Source organism: Chrysochloris asiatica, unplaced genomic scaffold (assembly GCF_000296735.1).
Source record: "Chrysochloris asiatica unplaced genomic scaffold, ChrAsi1.0 scaffold00007, whole genome shotgun sequence".
Lineage (NCBI taxonomy): Eukaryota > Metazoa > Chordata > Mammalia > Afrosoricida > Chrysochloridae > Chrysochloris > Chrysochloris asiatica.
This window is the reverse complement of record NW_006408525.1, coordinates 35,718,717-35,743,185: the sequence shown is the minus strand read 5'-3', so window position 1 is coordinate 35,743,185 and position 24,469 is coordinate 35,718,717. Positions and strand designations below refer to the sequence as shown.

The 24,469-nt window shown below is 36.1% G+C and overlaps 1 protein-coding gene across 1 annotated transcript in view; it reads left to right on the top strand.

Moving 5' to 3' along the window:
* The window catches only part of SMURF2 (SMAD specific E3 ubiquitin protein ligase 2), a 106,428-nt gene that overhangs the window by 62,277 nt on the left and 19,682 nt on the right, over positions 1-24,469 (top strand). The window contains exons 4-12 of the mRNA XM_006833587.1: positions 4,763-4,896; positions 5,965-6,030; positions 8,685-8,769; positions 11,492-11,575; positions 13,491-13,693; positions 16,936-17,020; positions 18,289-18,447; positions 21,969-22,164; positions 23,222-23,325. Of these exons, the coding sequence (XP_006833650.1) occupies positions 4,763-4,896; positions 5,965-6,030; positions 8,685-8,769; positions 11,492-11,575; positions 13,491-13,693; positions 16,936-17,020; positions 18,289-18,447; positions 21,969-22,164; positions 23,222-23,325 (1,116 nt within the window). The remainder of the gene's footprint in view (positions 1-4,762; positions 4,897-5,964; positions 6,031-8,684; positions 8,770-11,491; positions 11,576-13,490; positions 13,694-16,935; positions 17,021-18,288; positions 18,448-21,968; positions 22,165-23,221; positions 23,326-24,469) is intronic.

Sequence of the window (24,469 nt, the reverse complement as noted above, 5' to 3'; positions counted from 1 at the left end):
ATCTTCCTCTAGTTGAGTTCTGATTATCAAGCCACCGAGGGTAGGTCAAGTGGGTACTGTCTGCAAGAGTGGGTGTTCTTGTGCACCTCCTCTCAGTCCATATCAGCTGCATGCTTCACTCTCTGCTCTAGCCCTCCGTGGCTATGTCCTTGTCCATGGGCTCAGGTGTTCCCAGGTCTCTCCACACTTTGGACCACCCAGCCCTTCCTCTTCTCTCTCTTCATCTCCAGGTCAGCAGGAGTCTGTGGACTGTGGTTGAACTCAGCCCATTGCTTCATTGCTGCCTGTCGCCCTCTTTCACTCACCAGTAGACCAGTGTGGTTGCCAGCAAGCTTACTTGCTTGCTGTAACATTTCTATAGTACAATGCATCCACGTTCAGACCAGAGAAGCTACGAGTACATTCTTATCAGGCTCTGAAACCATTCCAACAAAAGCAAGAACATCTCCAGATCCCTTTGAGAACAGCAGGAAAAACAGAGTTCCTAGCAACTTGCTGGGTGTGAGCAGTACCTGTCGTACCTGTTTATTTCTGGAATTTAAAAAACTAGGACTTTAGCTATCCAGGTTTTCACCAGTTTATTTCAAAGTAATATTTTCATCCCTAAGTTAGTAGTTTCAAAGACATACTCATGTATCTATGGATATTTGGCTTGTTTAAATAGATTGTACAACTTACAAAACTACAGAATACCAACATAGTATGACGAAACTGAAGAATTCTATCAACTTTTTCAGTCTGATATTGATCAAACATGCACTCAAAATGTATTGATAGTTACTGGCGATTGGAATGCAAAGGTTGGAAATAAATATGAAGAATCAGCAGTTTGAAGATATGACCTTGGTGATAGAAATGATGCTGGAGATCGCATGATAGAATTTTGCGAGACCAATGACTTCTTCATTGTAAATACCTTTTTAAAATATCATAAAAGACGATTATACACATGGAACTCACCAGATGGAATAAACAGAAATCAAATTGATTACATCTGTGGAAAGAGACAGTGGAAAAGCTCCATATCATCAGCCAAAACAAGGCCACTGGCAAACTATAGAATAGACCATCAATTGTTCACATGCAATTTCAGACGGAAGCTGAAGAAAATTAAAATATGTCCACAAGAGCCAATGACTTTGAACATATACCACCTGAACTTAGAGATCATCTGAAGAACAGCTTACATGCCTGCTTATGTGTTCCCTTTGAGTTTCAGTCTTAGAGGGGGTTAATGACCTTTTGCTTTCTTCTTGTATGATGCTTTTGATGTCATCCAACAACTCTAATGGTCTTCAGTTTTTAGTGTCTAATGCATCAAATGTTTTTATGCTTAGCTTTGATTCTGTAGTGCTTTTGGGATGTTATGCTTCAGACCCATAATCTTGTATCATATTGTTTCTATTGGAAAACAGGTTCTGTAGTTCCAAACAGTTGATTTGTAAAAAGCCATTTTGGGAACATGATCTCTTGTGACTGGAAATGATCAAATGTCATTTTTGCTCAAGCTGAGCTTGAGTGGTTTTTCATCACATATTACGTCCACACATTTAGACTTTTATTACTATTTTTATTAAGATAAAAAAACAACCATGGAGTCCTGATGTAGTACTACAGAATAATCACCAGACTGCTAACCACCAGCCACTCCTGAGAAACCCTGTATAGGGTCGCTATGAATCCAGAACCGTCTTGATGACACTTAACAACAACAAAATAACAACCAATTAAAGTGATGAATAATTCAGTGGCACTTAGTATTTTCACAGTGTTGTGAATCCACCACCTCTGTCTACTTCATCACTCCAACCAGGAAATCCTGACTTACGTAGTCTCCCTTTTGCCCCAGTCTATTTCCTGTCCCTATGAGTTTACTTATTCTGAATATTTTATATAAATGGAATGATAAAATATATGACCTTTTATCTGACTTCTTTCATTTAGCATAATGTTTTTGAGGTTCACCTTTTAAAAAATAGGTGGTGTGGTTGGCTATGAGCTAGGCTGCAACTTCAGAGTCAGCATTTCAAATCTACCAGCTGTTGCTCTGCGGGAGAAAGGTGAGGCTTTCTGTTCCTGTAACGATACATAGCCATGGAAACCCTATATGGGTTGGCTGTGGGCTGGAACCAACTCGACAGCACACCACCAGTTATCTATTGATGGGCATTAGGGTTGTTTCCACCTTTTGACTATGAGGTATAGTTGTGCTTATGAACATATGTGTATTTATACTTGTTTGCATACCTGGAACAGAAATTGCAGTAGTATGGTAATTCTATGTTTAGCTGTTTGAGGAAACACCAGATTGTTTTCCACATCATTCTAGATTCCTACCAGCAATATATGACGGTTTCAATTTCTCCACATCTTTTCCCCCACACTATGCCAAATTAGTTCTGTCATGTCTGTTTGGAAATAGGTGCGTGTCTGCTGAATATAACAAAATAACTTTTATTTTCCACCTTAAAAAAAATCTTTTTTTTTTTAAATAGCCATCCATGTGGGTGTGAAGTTATATTACATTTGGGTTTTGATTTGCATTTCCCTGATGACTAGTGATAATGTTGGGCATTTTTCATGTGCTTGTTGGACTTTTTTTTTTTTTTTTTAAGTGGATATTACTGCTTACACAAGACTTTCCCTTTGCTGTTGTCAAAGAACTGTGTTAGTGGGACAGTGATGGGTAAACACTGTGTTATTCTGCAAAAACCTTGCCCTTAACTGACTAAATCTACACACATAGGCTTTAATTCATCCTAACTGGAATGTTTGGTATATTTTTTATTTATATAGTGGCTTCTTCTCACGATAGGATATCTTGTAAAGTTGTCCATAAATGACATATTTCTTAGTCAAGTAAAAATGTTAATTGACTATAGTTAATTTTAAGTTATGAAACAATTGACTTTGTCTTTTAAACAAAAAAAGAATATGTGTTATGTTACATGAGGTTTCCTCAATGTGAGAGTACATATTTCTGTAGACCGAAGAAATAAAAATTGTTATTTTTGTTAAGTACCGTCAAATAGGTTCCAACTGTGTAGGGTTTCCAAGGAGCAGCTGATGGGTTTGAACTGCCAACCTTGTGATTTACAGCCCTGTGCTGATCCTACAGAGCCATACCAGTAGTCCTAAAATAATACAATGTGGTTGGTTGGTTATGTGCCACAGAGTCGATTCAGAATCATAGTGATCCTGTATAGGGTTTCTGAGTCTATAAATCTTCACAGGAGCAGAAAGCCTCATCTTTCTTCCATGAAACAGCTGGTAGTTTCGAACTGCTCACGTTGAGGTTAGCAGCCCAATGCGTAAGCACTATGCTACGAGAGCTCCTTAAAATAACACAGTATAGTTAATAGTTCATAATTATTAAATGTTGACTATAATTTAGTTTAGAGTTTCTCAATTTTTTTGTCTTTATGGTAAACATGAAAAAATACTATTAGAGTGCAGCACATGAAACAGAAGACGACGTTAAAGCCAGCGGAGGACTGCCATGCAGCCTGAGGGAAGCAATATCTCAGCTCATCGGGGAACTAGGGTTACCAGTTGGGAAACTGATTTAATGTTTTTTTGTTTTTTGTTTATGTTTGGTTTGAGATAATATAACTGTTTAATAATTGATTCTGGCTCTAGAATTTGACATAAAATTTGTGGGGAAATTTCATTATCTTTGTATTCCATTTTCCCATGAATGTTTTAAAGCTCCCTTGATATGCCAAGTTATGTCTATTTGGAAATAGTTGCTTGTCTGCTGAATGATACTTGAGTCAAGGTCTTTCATAAGCACACCACAGAGCGGGTATGCTGTAGGCACAAGTGTGGCTCCCCTGGTCTTCAGTGAAATGTTTTCTTCCTCACTTAGGTGGTTTAGGCTTAAAAAAGTATATAAAAATATACTCAGTGAATTTTTCTGATAATACTGCTATATTGAATGACACTTTAAGGTCAAGGTTGCTGGACCAAAAATTTGACCTCAGAGTCACTGAAAATAGAATTTGGGTTCTACTGATAGAATTTTGTGATTTGATTCTATTTTTGCATGGGTTGACGCCATGTTAACAATTGGCTGCAGTAGAGCTACTACATATTTGCAGGTATATGTCCAGACAAGTACAGTAACGCTTTTCCCTGCTCTGCTTGTCTGCAGGCAGTGAAGGGAAATCTACAAGAGTCCTGCTCGCTCAAGGCCTGCATACAGGAAAGAAGCAGGGGAAAAGCGTTACAAACAGCTTTTGTTCTCCAGCATTTAAAAACCTAACAGGTAGGTCAGATTTTTGGTCTGTCAGCCTTGACAACCTCCTTGAAATTAACAAAGCCTGCTCTGAGGTAGTGGAGAACGCCATGGAAATGCATTTAAAATACTAAAAGTTCTTTATTTTAGAGGTTTTTTTTTCCTGAATAGAAGTAGTCATACATTCCCATAGTATTATTAGGTGTTGGCTACTAAAACAATTTTTTTTCACTAATCAATATCATTACCCAGCCTGAGTAGTGGATGTGGTGTATTGAAAATTCTTTTTAGATATGACTTTTAAGATTATCATTTTTTAACTTCAGTCCTGTGGATTAGTTGAAGTCACATGAAAATAATTTATGAACCTACAGATTTCCTCATATTCTGGGAGTATATTTTGCATAATCCAGCCATACTCTGAAACATATTTGTGACTTCAGAATATCAAAAGAACAAAACAAAAGTTTTACAATAACTGCTTGTTAAGTGTCAAGTTGGTCATAAAGCCATTTTGTGTTTTAGGTACATTGGAAAGTCAGATTCTGTTACCATCAGTGTGTGGAATCACAAAAAGATCCATAAAAAGCAAGGTGCTGGATTTCTTGGTTGTGTTCGTCTTCTTTCCAATGCCATCAACCGCCTCAAAGACACTGGTTGTGAGTAGACACTTGTGCTTTTTTAAAAAGAGCTTTTCTTTCATTCTTTTTTGGAGGGTGGGTGCAAGGGACAAGAGTCTTAAAAACTTAATAAGCTCCTGTGTATGTTTAAAATGTTGGTAACTTTTTTGTATGATAAATGCCATTGGTTTAAATTTTTTTGTGGACTTAAGAAAAAAATGAAACATTTAAAATATGTGAACCAAAAGCGGAATCAGAACTGATGCTTAGCTGTCTCTGAAATATATGTTTAAATGATTTTATCTTGAAGAATGAAAGCAAAGTATCCAAGTATGAAGGGGCTTCAAAATGTTATGGAAAAACTCCATCATTCTCCTTGTGTACATGTCTTTATTTGTATTTCTTAGCACCCATCTCTGGAGTTAGTGGCCTTATGAGATGAAGTGACTTATATTTAGGTGATTGGAGTTTTTAAAGTGGCAGTTAAAAGGGAATTAATTCTCAGTGGTTAGAATCCTAGTATAACATATACAAATGTCTGTAAGTGAGATATAGCACAACTGACTCAAACTCACATCGTATAGTCCACTTCTGCTTCTTATTCATTATTTATTTTGTATTTTTGTCATTTGAAATTACTGGATAATAACAATAACAGTATTTATTGGACACGTATGTACCAAGCAGTGTGCTAAGAGCTTTACATAATTATTTAATCTAGACTGCAACTGTATGAGGTTGGTATTATTATTGAACTTCAGAAAATCAAGGCTCAGAAATGATTTGCTTAAGATCAACAAGTAAGTGGCAAAAACAAGGACTCGGACAGAAGTGGCCTGAAACGTCTGGAGAGAAAGTAACCACATGCTGACAGTGTGATACACCATCAGAACATATGTTGAGACATTTATGTGACTGATCTGTTCAGCTGGAGAATGTTTAACATTTGTTCTGCCATTAAAACACAGTATGACATAATTCACTTTTAAAATGATAGACTTGTTTTCCAGTGGCTGGTAGGCATTTAATGCCACTCTATAGACTCTAGAATCTTTGATAGGGGCTCATTTTTTTAATTGTTTTTTTGTTGTTGTTGATTTAAAATAGATCAGAGGTTGGATCTATGCAAACTTGGGCCAAATGACAATGATACAGTTAGAGGACAGATAGTAGGTAAGTGTGGAATTTAACGTTACATGAATTTTAGCTTCATTTAAATTAACTTATAAATATATTCTATATTACAAAGTACATTCATTATATCGTCTTGAGTCATGTAAAATGTTAATAAGCTGCAAATCCAAGTTAAATTCAAAAAACATAAAAGTATAAATAATGTAAAAAATTGGGAGCTCCTAGTGTCCTAAAGAATAATTGATCCTCTAGGAAGAAACTTTATCAAAGTATTCAAAAACAGTAGAAACAGACTTTATAGATTAAAAGTCTTCTGAAAATATTTAAAAGAATATTGTCTTGAACTCTGTTTAATGTTTAGTTCTCTGTTGTTAGGTGCCGTTGGGTCAGTCTGACTCACAGAGACCCCATATAGGGTTCTGAGGCTATAAATCTTCATGGGAGCAGAAAGCTTCATCTTCCTCCTGCAGAGCTTTACAGTTTGAAAATAAGTCTATGCTAACTGGAGAAAAACAGAATGAGCAGTGGTGATATCGGTATAGCATTAACAGTAACTAGAGAAGGTAGATTAGTTTAGTGGGCTAGCGGGCCATCTTGACTTAATCTAGAAGAAAGACTTCATAGGGAATATCCTGAGACTTCTCTTTAAGAAGTGATGGACTGAGATTTTGATTGAGATGTATAGCATGCACAGTACACTGAGATCGATGCCTTTGAGGTTGCTTAGAAAAGAAAGGCAACTGGAAAATAGCAAATCCACCACTTCGTGATAGAGCAGAATTCAGAATTAGATGATTTCACTGTAAACCTAGCACAGATTTTAGTTATAAAATGTACTTGAAGGACTTAATTTTAAATGAGTTGAGTTCATAGTTAGGAAATTATCAGAGTGAAAACATGACAGAGCCCTGTTGTGGTTATTCCAAGAATGTATTTACATGCCAGCATTATTGATAATTCTTAGATTGAGAAGGCAGTAAGAAACATCTCAGAATGAATCCTGGTATATAAGAGTTTATTGAGTTGTTCTTTCTTTGACCTGTTGCTCTGTAATATTTGCCAACTGACTGTCTTGTAATAACAAAATAGATTGACTAGGTGTAAAGTTACATTTAAGAAACTAGCAAACTTTTCTTTGCCAGTTTCTAGAAATACATTTAATAGTACATACTACTTAAAAGACTAATGTTTTAACTTGCTATTATTTCAAATTTAAAGTTCTTGTGTGAATTAGATTTTCATGATAAGACTTAATAAGAGGCAGACTGCTTTCTGATCCTTTAATTTTCTGTGGATCATAAACTATGGGTAATGTTGAAAGAAAAAAAAAAAAAGGGAATTTCAGAACGCTTAATTGTGCTCAAGAGGAGCTTGCACATAGACCAAGATGCAGCTGTTAATCATAGAACAAGGGGATACTACTTGTTTAAAGTCAGGAAAATTGTTTGGCTGGGTTGTATCCTTTTTGTATTCAATCTGTATACTAAGCAAATAATCCAAGATCGATTCTATGAAGAAGAATGTGGCATCAGGCTTGGAGGACGACTCATTAACAATCTGTGATATGCAGATGACAAAATCTTGCTTGCTGGAATAAAGAGGACTTGAGATGTACTTACTGATAAGGAACTAAGACCACAGCCTTCAGTATGGCTTGCACCTCAGTGTAAAGAAAAGGAAAATCCTCGCAATTGGACCAGTAAATAATGCCATGATAAATGGAGAAAAGATTGAAGTTGCCAAAGATTTCATTTTGCCTGGATCCACAATCAACACTCAATGAAAGCAGCAGTCAAGAAACCAAACGACATATTACATAAGACACATCTACTGCAAAAGACCTCTTTAAACTCTTAAAAGCAAAGATGTACTTTGTGGACAAACGTGTGCCTGACCCAAGCCATGGTGTTTTCAATCAGTCGCCTCATATGCAATACAAGTTGAACAACAAGTAAACGGGGCTATAGAAGAGTTGATGCATTTTAATTATGGTGTTGGTGAAAAATATTGAAAGTACAGTGGGTTTTCAGAAAAACACTTCAATCTCTTTTGGAAGAAGCATGGTTGGATTGCTGCTTATAAGCGAGGATGACAACTCCCATCTCAGATGTGATCAGGAAGAACCTGAGTCAGTCCCTGGAGAAGGACATCATGCTTGGTAAAGTTAGAGAGTCAGTGAAAAAGAAGAAGACCCCCAACAAGATGGATTAACAAAGTGTCAGCAACAATGGGCTCAAACATAATAATTGTTAGGATGGCGCAGGACTGGACCGTGTTTTCTTCTGTTGTACGAAGTGTTGCTATGAGTCAGCACCAACCTGACAGCACCTAACAACAATTCTTTGGCCTGGAAACAGAATAAGTTTAGTTCTTGCAGAATTAGACCTTTATAAGTATTTGTAAATAGATGTATATAACAATCTTTTAGGAAAATGGAGAAAAGTATAGTCGAACACTAGTTTAAATATATATCCCCTTTTAGTATTTTCATATACATGCATTTTTTTTTTAATGATTTTAATTACAGCAAACATAACATTGTATTTTACTTTATATCATAAACCTTTTTAGTGTTCTGTATACATAGTCTTTGTAATTATTTTTAAAGGATGTCTTCTGAAGTTACATATTTTTAGATTATAATAATTCTTTCTAGTTCTTTGAAGCTTAGTAATGTTTCTGTTGTTTAATAGTAAGTCTCCAGTCCAGAGATCGAATAGGCACAGGAGGACAAGTTGTGGACTGCAGTCGTTTGTTTGATAATGATTTACCAGATGGGTAAGCTGACACCATGGAAATCACTAGAAAAGTAGACAGCTAGGATATTCTGAGAGTCATGAAAAATAACTCATATCAAACTTCAGAATTCTAGAGTCTAGGTTTTCTTATATCTGGAAAATTAAATAAGCAGTACCTTAGGGTTTTAGGAGTTTTGACTGAGATAGATGGAATATCTTAGCAAATAGAACATTCCTAAAAATATGTATCCTTTTAAAGAAAAGCTTTTTTTTAAAAATTAATTCAAACAGTACATTTCTACAAATGCTGAATCTGAAATATGCTCTTTTTAGAGAAATGGGATACAGAATTGAGATAATAGTAATTATAATGGTGGTGGTGGTTGTGTGCTGTGGAGTTGGTTCTGACTCTTAGCTACCCTGTATAGGATTTCCGAGGCTATAAGTCTGTATGGGAGCAGAAAGCCTCGTCTTCCTCTTGCGAAACTTTCTGCTGGTAGTTTCGAATTGCTGAGCTTGAGGTTAGCAGCCCGACTTGTAACCACTACGCTACCAGAGCTCCTTAGTAACTATAATATAATAGAATCGCATCTATTAAATACTGCTTGCCACTTAATTTTATAAGTACTTCATGTATGTTTTGTCATTAATTCTGATAGCATCTTGGAAGTCAGTATATAGCATGTGATTTGGGAATAAGACCAACTGAGCTCCAGTCTTCAATTTACTGCTTATTAGCTTTATGACCTTGATGAATTCACAAAATTTGTGTAAGCTTCAGTTTGTATTCATTTGTAGAAGGGGATGATGATAGTAGTATATACCCCATAAGTTGCTGTGAAGATGAAATGAAGCTTTTCATGTGAAGCACTTAGCACAGTGTCTTACACATAGTAAATGCTTAATAATTTCATTGACTGTTATTACTGTCACCACTACTTTTGTTACCTTCATTACTGAAATATTCAATAAAAAGAAGACTCATGGCAGTGAGCTAACTCATGTAAAGCTACCGTAGGAAGTGGCAGAGCTGGAACACCAACCAGCCGTGCTCTCGAGCCACCAGCTCATGCCCTGTATCTGTGTTTGATACCAGTTCTGCTCCCTATCTGTGTTTGATACCAGTTCTGACACTTTTTTTAATTTTATTTTAACTTTAAAATTATTTTTAATTAACCTTAATAAGGTATGATTTACATACAATAAATTGCATCCATTTAAAGTGTGCAATTTATTAAGCTTTAACTTACTATTTTTGACATGCAATTTTACATCCAAAATGTGGTATTTACTTGTTCTTTTAAGCTGTTGAAAATCATTGTAATTTAAAACTTTTTACTGTTTACTTTAGCTTAATGATATGTGTTAGTTCTTTTGTGGATGTGAATTAGATTATATTTTTGAAGATGTTTCAAATGAAATAACTGATCCGTATTGAGAGATTCTTGCAGTACAAAATTCATTTTTCTAATATTACTATACATTATTATATTGTAGCTACAATTACAGGAGGAAACATTGTCTCCCTAGTATCTCTTTAGCATTACTATATTACTGTGCCATTTGATGGTTTCATTATATGAAAAGGTATGGGGGAAGAAGTGATATTTTTAATTAAAAATAAAAATTAGTTGGGGTAGGCTAAATGCTGCTCCTTGGAAACCCTGTACAGGGTGGCTATGAATCAGATCTGACTCGATGGTACTTAACAAAAACAGCAATGAAATTCTACTGAAAGCATCTTTGATATGTTTTTCCAGTAAAATTTAATTTAAAAAATTAGTTCTTTTCGTGTGGCCATTCTTTCAGTAAAATTCTAGAGAAATTATACTAACTGATCAATTATTAAATAGTTCTGTTTAATTGATGGAAAAATATTATAGTCACATCTTAGTGTAATTATGTTATAAGATTTAGAGTTCCATAAAACTTTGTACAATTGTAAAATATTCTGTGAATTGAACCTTTCAGTTTGTCCTTCCTGATTTATAACAACAGATGTCTGCCTTTTGTGGTGTTTGCACTGAAAACCCCCTATGGTCCCTGCTTCCTGTCAATACCTGTCTAGTGCTGCTGTAACAGACATACCATAAGTGGGTGCCTTTAACGAGCAGAAATGTGTTGTCTCACAGTTAAGGAGTCTGGAACTCTAAATTCAGGATACCAGTTTTAGGGGAAGGTCCTCTCTCTGTCGCCTCTGAAAGGTCCTTGTCTCCTTTCAACATCTGTGGGTTTGGCATCCCTTGAAGATCAGCATATGTCTTGGTACTAATCTTCCCCTGGGTCTAGGAAGTTCCCAGTGCAGGGGTCTGGGACCACAGCATGCACTCTGCTCTGGCTCGTCTTTCTTGGGGCTAGTCAGGTCCCTCAGATTTCTGCTTGCTTGTTGAATCTTCTGTATAGCTCAAAGGAGATTGACTTAAGATAAACCTGCCTCATTAGTTTAAGTGCTCCTAATTTTGCTTCTTTAACATCAGAGAGGTTAGCATTTACAACACATACTGTTAAATGCTGTTGAGTTGATTTCGACTCATAGTGACCCTTTACAAGGTTCCCAAGGAGCAGCTGATGGGTTTGAACCCGTGACTTTGGGGTTCGCAGTCTGGTGCTTATCACATAGAAGAAGATAGTCACATAAGATCACAAAATGGAGGGAAATTACTTAATACTGAGTATCATGGTCAACAAGTTGACATATTTTTGGTAATACAATTCAATCTGTAACACTGTCAATGCCTTATCTCTCAATGTTTTTATTCAAGTTGGGAAGAAAGGCGAACTGCCTCTGGAAGAATCCAGTATCTAAACCACATAACAAGAACTACACAGTGGGAACGCCCAACACGGTAAGAAGTTTCAAATATTTGCCCATGGTCTCTGAGATTTCCCATCTCGAAGTCCCTTTCCATTTATTTATCAACTTTCCTGGATTTCTTCTCTTGGTATATACTGTTGTAGACTAGTCAGTCTTATGGCAGTTCCCATTATTTGTTTTAAAAGGATTTAAAGTTTGTTTAGCAGGTCATTCTGTTATTGTCGTACCAGAGACTGGCACGGTACTTCATCAGTATTTATTACATTGTATGAGTTAAATGAGCACGTTGAAAAATCATTTTATTTCTGGTAATCTTGAATTGTTTTACTATTTTTATATTTATTATGACACAATAAATATATACAGTACCTTCCCTTCTTTTAGTCAGGAAGGAAGAAAGTTATATCTTGTCCAGTCAGGACTTAAGAACCAGATGCTCTGAGACCAGATGGTAGAACTTGTGGAGGAAATTTCTCTGGAGGGAGGAGGAGTCCCTGAACTAAATTTTGAAGAGCATTAGGATTTATTTGGGTCAGGGCAAGATGGTGAATAATGTTCAGGGTGGTGGTACGTATGTATCCTCAGCATAATTTGGGCTACAATAATGAAAAAGGCAGAAAAGCAGATATAGTCTGCTTTCTTCATAGACGTATTATATAAAAAGACATGGAGATACAAGATAATATTTTGGAAACTACAAGAAGGTGCTTTCAAGTAACTGAAGATGAATAGGCTATGGATATTCAGACCTGACAGTTGGCATAGCACATCAAATGCTTCTCATTGAGTCTACCTACTTTTTTTTATTTATTAGGGATTAATTACTTAAGTTAATTGAATCACAAAAATTTTTTCTGCTGTTATGATTCTCTGGTAAAAGCTTCTTTAGCTTGTGTTGCCATTTTTTAAAAATGCTGATTTGAGAATTGCATTTGTAGTATGAAATGACAAAAGATTTTCATGAAGCTGAAGGGCCCGTTTTTATTATATCAAAACATAAATGAATGTGTTTCCTTTGAACTTACAAAATTGACGTTCCTTTCCATATGTGTGAAGTTAATTGTTGTGAACGTTATTTTTTTTAAAGCTCTTGATTTTTCATTTGTTTTGGAAGATGGACATTGGACTGGAAGCTCCTTGAAAATGACCAATTATCTTCTTTTCCTTTGCTTATTCAAAAAATATTCATTGAGCTAATCTTACATGCCAGGCACTCTTCTGGATGCTGGCCATTGTGGAGAACAGACTAGGGTAGAGGCTGTTCTCTTACTAAATATTCTCATGGGAGAGATAGATAAAAACAAGTGTGGAAATAAACAAGACAAATATTTATGATAAGTAGTATGCTGAGAACTAAGGTGATGCACTATCACATGACCAGGTGACTGACTAGATTGGCAGGTCAGGAAGAACCTCTTAGGAGGCAACATTTAAGCTTAAGCTATGATTTGCATACGATGAAAGAGCCAGACCTGCGAAGAATAAGGGAAAAGCTAAGGGAAAAGCGCATTCCTGTTGGAAGGAAGAGCTATTCTCAAGGCTCGATGATGTGGAGGAAGCCACGTGGGGAGGAGAGTGATGGGAAATAAGATCCTTTGAGGTAGGCTATAGCTGCATGGAATAGGATTTTGTAGTTGAGTTTTCACAGCTATCAACATATATGGATTTTATAGAAAACGTCACTAAAATAGATATAAAATCATATCATTGTCTAATTGATGATATGCTTATCACCTGAGCTTCTTTGGTATTCAGAGACTTCATCCTCTACTTTTATACAGACTTCTTTTAAAATCATTAGATTTTGTATCAACCATTCCATTTTCTGGTATGATATGTGATTATTGTTATCACAGTATAAATACATTGTCAAGAGAATTCTACTTTTGATGTCTGAGATTTGAGTTAGTAACTTTTTTCCCCCCCCCTTTGTTACTTTTCAATAGACCGGCATCAGAATATTCTAGTCCCGGCAGACCTCTCAGCTGCTTTGTTGATGAGAACACTCCCATTAGTGGAACAAATGGTGCAACATGCGGACAGTCTTCAGATCCCAGACTGGCAGAGAGGAGAGTCAGGTCACAACGACATAGAAATTACATGAGCAGGACACATTTACACACTCCTCCAGACCTTCCTGAAGGCTACGGTATGACAACTAAAAAGGAAACATTAATGTGGTTTACTGATTTCAGCTTGCTAAGAAAGCCAGAGAAATCAATTAAAAAAAAAAAAAAGTTAATGAAAGTAAACGTAAAACTTCCCAACTTTGAAAAGTCTTTGAAGGTGGTAGTAGATTATCTAACCAGCAGTCTTCTCTTGGACTAGTTATTTAACCTCTGCCTTATACAGATGAGATACAGAAGCTGAAAGGAATAGTACTGCCCCTCTCACAAAGTTAGGAGAGTGAGCTATCGCTGTAGGATCATCATTGGACTGCAAACCACTAAGTAGGCAGTTCAAGCTCACCACCTGCTCTTTGGGAGCAAGATAATGATTTCTGTTCCCCCAAAGATTTGCAGCCTCAGGAACCCTATACAGAGTCTCTATGAGTCAGAACCAACATAGCGGCACCTGACAACAACAGTGTCACAAAGTTCTAGTAAGAGGAGCACATGAGACAATGTACTTTGTAAAGAGTCATTATGTAAAGGTAAGGTGGCAGTATTAATATTGGGTAAACTGAAGTCAGAAGTCCTGGTGTGGCGCTGTGGGGTAATGCGTCAGACTGCAAAGCCGTTTGAACTGCAAGGTCGGTGGTCCAAGCTCACCAGTTGCTCTTCGGAAACCCTGTACAGGGTCACTATGGGTTGGAATCGACTCGACGGCACTTAACAACAGCAAACTGAAGTCAGAGTCCCTGAGTGGTACAAGTAGTTAAGCACTCAGCTAGTAGCTGAAAGATTGGTGGTTTAAACCCACTCGGGTGCTTTGGAAGACCAGCCTGGCTCTCTGCTTCCAGAAGTATGCAGACTTGACAACCCTGTGGTACAGTTCTACTCTCTCCACGTGGAGTCACCCCTGAGGCAGAACTGACTCAACAGCAAATAACAATCTAAAGTCATACTTGCAGTGTACTTTTCTAGACATACCTATTTTAAAATAATTTTTGAAAGTCGTATTTCTAAAAGTATTCATAAATTATGTTTGTATGATTATAATTTTGGATTATTTGAGGATTATTGATGTAAGCATGAGTCACTTCTGTGTTTAAAATTGTTATATAAACTAGAATTGTAGAACTTCTTGTAGATTATATGCGCCTTCTACTAGTTAAATACAGTGCTTTATAAATTAATCACAATTTGTGAATATTCTTGTATGTAGTACTCTGGTGGTAGGTATAGTGGGCTATGAGTTGGGCTGCTAACTGCAAGGTCAGCAGTTTGAGTCCACCAGCCACTCTGAGGGAGGAAGATAAGGCTTTCTGCTCTAATAAGGATTTACAGCCTCAGAAACCCTATGTAGGGTTGCTGTAAGTCGGAACCAGCTCGATGGCACACAAACCACCGCCACTGCCACCGTGACCACGTATGACTGTCTCCTTGGCTACCAGGATTAGCAAACCTATTCTGGGATGATGGTGACACCTAGTGACCAAACTTTGGAATTGCCTGCTCTAACTTGGTATTTTATTTTTACTGTAGGATAATTTTTAACTGTTCTGTAAGTGCTTGATTTTGTCTTTTTGAAACACTTTTTAACTCTTGAAATAATTTTTTTGAACACCAATTTCCACACTCTCTGTTTGAGCACAGGTTGTCAGATGGAGCTACATGCATATCCCTGCTTTGCAGTATGTTAGCCAAGTGACAGTGGCCATATTATTTAGCTTCTCGGAGTCTAGTCTTTTCTTCCCCAAAATAGGGGATGTGATAGAACCAATTAGGTAGCTATGTTGCAAGAAACAAATGATAGAATTTTATGTGAAGCATCTAGCACAGTGTCTGGTATAGAAAGCACACTGTAACTTTGAGCTATAGCTATTAATGCTCAGGCATTAGGGTAAAGTGGCTCCTGTCCTTTCTCTTTCGTTGAAATTGTAAGTGGGTTTGGTTATATTTGCTCAATAGTTGTGTGGCTTGGATTTAAGATTTCTTTGACATAAAATTAAATTATTGAATTTAATCTATAATCTATTTTAAACACCTCTTATAATTCTTAAACATTTGAGGTTTAACTGATGGACTTTTTAAAGTTTATAAACAAATTAAATTTATACTAATATTAACAGAAGTTATATCATTTCTATGTTGCATTTATCATTAGATTTTGATGAAAGAAAAAGATCTATTTCTAAAAAAAATAACAATAAGGAAGTATCATTGAAGATGCGCTTTTACAGACTCTTCCTCTTCTCTCCAGCTTCCCTAATCTCTTCCCAAGGGCTTCCAGTTAATTTCATTGTTCCCTTTTCTCCCCAGTATGAACCCAGCCTCTTTAGTCTTCTTCCCAACCTGATTATCTTCCCATCTCTGCCTATTTATGACTACACCTATTCCTTATTTATCAACGGTCTCATTATCCAACACTTTTACTGTTTATGATAGATCTGACTATTTTGTGCTCTAACAAAATACATCATGCAGTAACAAACTCTAGGGTGTGAGGGGAAAGTAACACTGGTTCTGATGGATCATGTGTCAACTTGACTGGGCCATGATTTTCAGCGGTTTGGCAGTTATATAAAGCTGTACCTGGGCATTAGGTAGTGATGGGATTACTTTTCATTTTGTGATCTGATATAGCCATCCTCCATTTTTGCATAATGCTTGTTTTTTGTGTCGCAACCTGGTCTTTGGAACCTGTCAGTAAGTGAGGAGTGGGTATATGCAGTGTCTCCTATATATCCCTATATATTTTTTTAAGCTTTTATTTCCTGATAATATACTTCTGTCCAGAAAAGAGAGTACATAAATTTTTGTATTAAATTGGGCATAATAAATGAGCCTCCAGATCCATTAAAAGTGTCTGAACGAGTCCTCAGAATCTCTCCATAGTTAGCCAGCTTCTTCTCTGAGCTTTCTTTTGTTCCTTTCAGGCTCCATTTTTAAGACAAATACAAGATCATCTTTTCATCTTTTGTTTTGTTTGCTTATTGGTATTGTGCCAATCTTGTTTTCTGTTTTCCATCTGAACTTGTTTAATGTTGGAGCCACATAGTGCATTGACTTGTAGATAGCTGACCTATGAACTTTGTAAGATTGTTTCCAGAGGGGAAATAGGTTCAGAGTTCAAAACAAATGATTTTTTAAACAACTTTTTTAATAATAGATTTGCAATTCAGAGCATTTCCCTGTTGTATAATATCCTCTTAGTATCTGTAACTGTTTAAGACTTGGACTTTGTGAATGTTTTTATTAGTGCTTTTTTGTTTTTTTAATTTTACAGAACAGAGGACAACACAGCAAGGTCAAGTGTATTTCTTACATACTCAGACTGGTGTAAGCACATGGCATGATCCCAGAGTGCCTAGGTAAGAGCCTATTTTAAGTATTCTTCATATCATTTGAATATCCATTTTAACTATGATTTTAAGAATTATTTAGTCTTTAACTTCTAAGAGTAGCATATATAAAAGTTGAGCTCTTTCTGATGATTATTTTAGTTTGATATTTAGTAAAAAAAAAAAAAAATCCCACCTACACTACAATCCCACCCTACTGCAGTACTCTTTCCATTCTCAAGTCCCTAACCTCTCCTCTTCAAAAGAGGGGAGAGGCAAAAACCTGGGTTTTCTAGGAGTTTGAGAAGTGACACTTGGGTTAAATATATAAAATATACCCTTTAGAAAAGAGTAGTAACTTGCCATCTCTGATCAGATGTTTTTAAAAAGTTCTGTTTTAACGTTATATAAACGTATTCAGTATTTTTTTTTTACATCTTCCTTCATAAAGCTTCAGTTTAAGGTAGAAAACAAAATAACCATATTTAATTTGTTAACATATTATAACACCAATGGTCACTGGTCCATTGCCAATCACCATTACAGCAGTAAGTCTAGGAGCATTCTTCCTTAGGTGTCTTGAACAGTTTCTTCAGTTATTAGCTTTGTGGATTCTGAAGTTCTAAATGGAGCAGGTATGCTTTGACAGTACGTGATTATTTTCAGGCTCATAATTTCAGTGAACATTTTCAGTTTCGTTTTCTTGGAGAGTTTATTTCTACTTTTATTTACAGGTGATAAACAGTGTGGGCACTTATTTACACCAATTTTATGGTGTAAGAATTGAAAGGGAAACTTTAGAAAACATTCTGTTTCTTGTATCACTGACACTTGTTAAAACAGTATTTTCTGTCTGAACAAGACCGTTTCAGAATCTTTTACAGATTCCTCCTCTTCTTTCTGGCTTCCCCACTCTCTTCCCAAGGACTTATAGTTAATTTCGCCATTCCTTTTTCTCCCCAGTATGAACCCAGCCACTGTAGTCTTCTACTTATGTTGGCAAATGCTGTTGATTGTTTTTATATTCATTTAAAATTGTATAACCTTTAAGCCCTAGGAACTTATTAAAAATGTAGGCTATGTGATAAGTTTTTGGAGCCATTTATAGATTAGGTTATGAATATTTACATTTGTTAAGCCATTGGGAATTAAGGATTCCAGCTGAACATCTCAAGTTTCTGAAACAATACATTTTCTCAGAGTCTGTGGAATTGTTCTATGTCATTTGCAGTGACTTGGCTCAGCAGACCTAGCAGTGAGGTTTTTTTTAAAAAAAAACTTTTTATTTGTTTTTGTAGAGATCTTAGCAACATCAATTGTGAAGAGCTTGGTCCACTGCCTCCTGGCTGGGAGATCCGTAATACAGCAACAGGCAGAGTTTATTTCGTTGACCATAACAACAGAACAACACAGTTCACAGATCCTCGGCTCTCTGCTAACTTGCATTTAGTTTTGAAGTAAGTTTTTAAAACAGTATTTGATAAAATGTGAGTCTGAATAAGAGAAGACGGTACATGTTGTTTGTGATAATATCTTAGAACATTCTTCCTTTTCAATGATAAATTACGTTTATTGACAGAGGTTTATCTAAGAGTGACACTTTTTATTGCGTTTTGAGGTTTTGTTTTGTTTTTAAAATCATTTTATCTGGTTTTTGAGTGTATAATCCAATGGTATTAAGTGCATTTACAATGTTGTATAACCATCACTACTAATTGCTGGACTCTGCACCCATTAAAGGAGCTCTGGTAGCGTAGTGGTTACGAATCGGGCTGCTAACCTCAAGGCCGGCTGTTTGAAACTACCAGTGGTTCCGCGCGAGAAAGCTGAGGCGTTCTGCTCCCGTAAAGATTTACAGCCTCGGAAACCCTGTGCAGGGTTGCTATGAGTCGGAACCTACTCCATGATACTTAACAACAACACCCATTAAAGAACAACTCTTTTCTACTCCCAGCCCTCTAGTCTCTTTCTGTCTCTGAAGTCGCCTATGCTAGGTACCTCAATAAGTGGAGTTATATGATATGTATTCTTTTGTTCATGACTTATTCTACTTAGAATAATGCCTTCAAGGTTTATTCATATTGTAGCATGTATCAAAATTGTATTTCTCTTTATGGCGGCATAATTTTCCATTATATGAATATACCACATTTATCCATTCATCCATTGGTTGACACTTACGCTGTTTCCACCTTCTGATTATTGAAAGTGGATCTGAGGCCCTGCTTTCAAGTCTTCTGGGTAGATACCCAGGAGTGGAATTATGGGGCATCAAGTAATTTTACTTTTAACTTACCAGTGAACCAGCTGTTTTCCCTATTGGCTGCAACATTTTTACATTCCTGCGGCACTGCAGGATAATACTTTGGATCACAAGGTTGGTTTGAACTGCAAGGTTGGCGATTCAAACTTACCAGCCACCCCTTGGTCGCTATGAATCAGAACTGACTTGACGGCACTTAACACCACCAACAACAACACTGGGAGTGGTCTGGCTGAATCATATGACAGATTAATGTTCAAGTTCTTCAGAAATTGTCTGACTTTTTTCAAAGTCGTTCTACCATTTTACATTCCTATCATTGTATGACAATTCTAGTTATTCCACATCCTTAAAGACACTTGGTATGATTAATCCTATTGATTTTAGAAATCCTAATAAGTGTATGGAGTCTTGGTGTGCCTTGTAAGATCATTACTGGACTGTTAACCACAAGGTGTACAGTTCAGATCCACCAGCTACTTCCTCAGAAACCTGTGAGTTGAAACTTACTGGCATTTGCAATAAATAATAGATGTATGGAGTTCTGGTGTGGTGCTATAGGATACGCACTGAACTGCTTACCTCAAGATTGGTGGTTCAAACCCACCAACTGCTTCCTAGAACCTTATACAGGGTCGCTATGAGTCAGAACCGACTCAGTGGCACTTAACACAATAATAGGTATATAGTGATAATCTCCTTGAAGTTTTAATACGCACTTCCCGAAAGACTAATGATGTTGGGCATCTCTTCATTTGCTTATTTGCTGTCTTCGTGTCTTTGGTAAGATCTTTTGCCCTTTTTGAAATTGAGGTTTGTCTCTTTAAATTGAGGGTTTTTTAAATTAGTATTACTAAAATTTTTAAGTTCTTTAGATAGTCTAGATACAAAACCTTTATCACATACATGCTTTACAGAGGTTTTCTCCCTATCTGTAGCTTTCCTTTTTTTCACATTACGTTGCTTTTTGTAGAGCAGATTTTGGTGAATTTCATATTATCCATTTGTTCTTTTGTAAATTGTGTTTTTAGTGTTAATAGCTAAGAAATCATTGTCTAACCCAATTCATAATAATATTCTCCTGTGTTTAGATGTTTTAGGGTTTAAGTTTTACATTGAAGTCTAAGCTTCATTTTTGTTGTAGTTGTTCTTTAAACTTTTTGTTGTGAATAAGTGAAGGTCAGCAGACAAGATCATCAGCTTTTACATTCAACCAATTAATATGCTTTGTTTCGTCTCAGTGATTACAATTCCCCTCCCTGCAATAACAATTCTCCTACTTCCTCCCTGTGACTTCCCTTTTACATCTTATATTTCACAAATGAGCAAAGAAAAACTATTTGATGTACACATAAAAAACAAAAAATGTATATTCATCTAAATGTCCTACTCTAAGGAGCTCTGGTAGCGTAGTGGTTATGAATCAGGCTGCGAGCCTTAAGGTCAGCGGTTCAAAACTACCAGCTGCTCCGCGGGAGAAAGATGAGGCTTTCTACTCCCGTAAAGATTTACACCCTCGGAAACCCTATACAGGGTCACTATGGGTTGGAACCGACTCAATGGCACTTAACAACAACAACAACTCTAAGACTCAGTTTTGTATTTGGTGTTCATACTTCTGCGTAAATAGGCCTATCCAGTTGCTTATGGAATATTTTCTCTATAATCGTTTTGGTGTTAATTGGGGTAATATTTCATAACACCTTTTTCCATTATAGTGTTTGCAAGAATGAATAGTAGTGAATAGTAATTTGTGATTTTCCTTTAAAAGTTTTCTCTGTGTGGCCATCTTTAAGTATAATATTGTTTTAGGTATAAAACTTGATCTGATAAGTTAGAAATTTGACTATTGGAACTATATTTAAAATACGTTTTGATGATTTCTTAGTGAAGTAGAAGTTATTTTTGTGTATTTTACAAGTACCCTGTCCTTTGACGATTTCATTAGGAGATTATGTTCTAGTCAGCTGTGTGAAAAATGAATATTAAACTTCAGTTGTATCACTTGGTGGTTCATTGATATCACTAGTGAATTTTAGAACTTTTCATTTCCTGACAGAATTAACTAATTGTTTATTGGAATTAGCTAATTCATTGGATCATAGGTCCTTTAAAAAAAGATTTCTAGATGTAGCTTATAGTTCTTTATGCCAGAAGAATAGAAGTATATATGGGCAAGTATACCTTTTTAATTATTGACATTTTTTCCTATTGCCTTATTATTATGATTTCATATTCATTAAGATTCCTAGCGGGTTTGGGGCGTTCTTTTTATGTATTTGTAGAAAACAGTGTATTTGCAGTTGGAATCGCTCACTTGTCTGTGCCAGCCGTTAATAGGTCAGTCTCTTTCTTTGTCTCTTCCAGACAGGCCATTTAGTGCAAGCTGTAGATAACACGCAGTGTTTGGCAGATGCATGACTTTAAAAATAAGTCATGGTAAACTCTGCAAAGGAAAATGGAAATGTTCATTGAGAAATTTGCTCTCAGTAGCTGAATAAAGCATTATGAATGATATTCCATTATCTTATACTGTTAATTCATGTGCAATAAAAAGTAAGCTGTGGAACTGGTTTATTATTGCCAAAAAATCAAGTCCAAATAAGGTTTGGAAAATGGTATAACTCGACTTGTTTATAATAGGATGCTATTTTTAATCACGCAGTTGCAATCCTTTTTATTGAAGAGAATTTATTAATACCTGTTTACTTCTAGCCGGCAAAACCAATTAAAAGACCAACAGCAACAGCAAGTGGTATCATTATGTCCTGATGACACCGAGTGTCTGACAGTCCCGAGGTATAAGAGAGACCTGGTTCAGAAACTCAAAATCTTGCGGCAAGAACTTTCCCAGCAACAGCCTCAGGCTGGCCACTGCCGCATTGAGGTTTCCAGGGAAGAAATTTTTGAGGTAAACTTCTAAGCCTTATTTTAAAACAGAAAAATTGAGTCTTCATGTTTTACTGTCTTTTTCAAGAATACTTTTTGAGACTCATATCTCTTTAAAGTGAGAAGGTTCTCAGTAACTTCTTTTTTTAATTGTGAAGAATAGAAAATAATATTGAAGAGATTTAACATGTGAGATAGTCCCAGTGTTCCACTTGGTGTTTGCCTCGCAAATAATTATTTGTTTGTAAATTTTAAGGCTGCAAATATTATTCATCCTTTAATTTCCAATTTTACAGAAGGTAAAGGATTCTTAAATCAGAAAATCATTTTGTTTAATTATAATGAACTATTTTAATTTATTGAAAAATTTGTTTCAGGAGTACCTTCTTATCTTTGGAATATATAGATCCCTACTATCAGCTCCAGTATTCTTTCCTAATTGGTTGCAGAGGCCAAAAGCAGGGGTTTCCCACTCATTAGAGCATTTTGGTAAACAATATTTTAGGATATAGCAATCCCAAAGGATGAGCTGTTTTCTCTGAGAACATTCCTGGCCTTGTTTGTATTTTAAAATAATAAAAAGTTGTCAATTTAATGCAGATTTGCACTGATGACTCATTTTCCTTTGAAACTTTATCATTATTTTCCATTGGCTTATGACCTAGAGTTAAGTAAACCAATTTTTAGAAATCTATTATTTCTTTCAGATTTTGTCTTTAATATGATAGGGTTTCAATAAGTTCATGGGAGGAAGGAATTAAAAGGTAATGGAATTTTTCCACGAACATTTGAAGGTCCCTTGTATGTGAAGAACCACTGCTGTGGTTCTGGAACTAAGCATGGAATTTTGCAACTAGGAGGATTTTAATGTAGTATTTCAGTAGCATTAAACTTATGTCCAATCTGTTTTTAAAATTTCCATGAAGTTTTTAAAACATTGGGGTTTATCCACTGATTTGATTATTTGAATAAAGTATAATTTGTTTAGAAGATTTATGCTTTGTGGAGGGAATGGGAGGGAGAGTTTTAAGTAATAGATTAAAAATACCTAGTAATATAGAATTTTAAAACTTTTTCAGGAATCATATAGACAGGTCATGAAAATGAGACCAAAAGACCTGTGGAAGCGGCTAATGATAAAATTTCGTGGAGAAGAAGGCCTTGATTATGGAGGGGTTGCCAGGTAAAGACCTGCTTATCAGTTCATGGCATGTAGAATCTCATAGTTACAGATTTAAGACGTGTCCTGTGGTATAACCTCATTGACGTTTTCAAGTAAAATATTCCCAAATGTTTGCTGTTCAAAGGATCTCCTAATAGAAATATCCACAATCAGGTTAGAGTCGTACTGCTATCAGTAGAGTATTTTAGAATTTCCTAATGGATCATGGAGTACAATGAGACTTTCTCTGACACCTGAAGTGGGCTTTTGGTAGGATCTGCAGGTTCCCTGTTTCTTCTCCATTTCTCCTTCAGTATTTATTATTCCCTCTGCTTTACTGTCAGAAACCACAAAAACCATCTTAAGATGTTGGGATTAGGTGTCGCTGAGTTGAGTTTCAACTCATAGAGATCATCCCATGTGCAACACAACAAAGCACTGCATGGTCCTGTGCCATCTTCTTAATTGTTGACTTGTGTGAGCACATGATTGCAGTCCTGGTATCAGTCTGTCTCATGGAGGGGTTTCCTATTTTTTTGATGTTCTTTTACTTAACCTGCTCTACAGATTAGTTCCTCCTGATAACATGTCCAAAGAACATGAGAAGTTGTCTCACCATCTTGGCTTCTAAAGGAACATTCTAGCTGTACTTCTTCTAAGACAGATTTGTTCTTCTGGCAGTCCGTGGCACATTCAGTATTTGCCCACATCATAATTCAAGGATGTCAAGAGTTCTTTGGTCTTCCTTTTTCATTGTTCAGCTTTCACATGCCTATGAGGCAATTGAAAATATCATGAATTGGGTCAGGTTTACCTTAGTCCTCGAAGTGATGTCTTTGTACTTTAAAATGTGAAAGAGGTCTTAAAGATTTGCCTACTGCTCTATGTCATTTGATATCTTGGCAGTGTTAGATTTCTTGACTGTGCTCTTTGGTGTTCATTTTTGAGTCCAAGTAAAATGAAACCCTTTATAGGTTCACTATTGTCACTGTTTATCATGATGTTGCTTATTACTCTAGTTGTGAAGGGTTTTTGTTTGCTTTATGTTGAAATTTTCATGATTTGTAATTTAAACTGAAGGAGCCTGGTGGTATGGTGTTGAAGTGCTTGACTGCTAACTGAATTGTTGGCTGTTTGAACCCACCCAGTGACTTTTTTTTTTTTT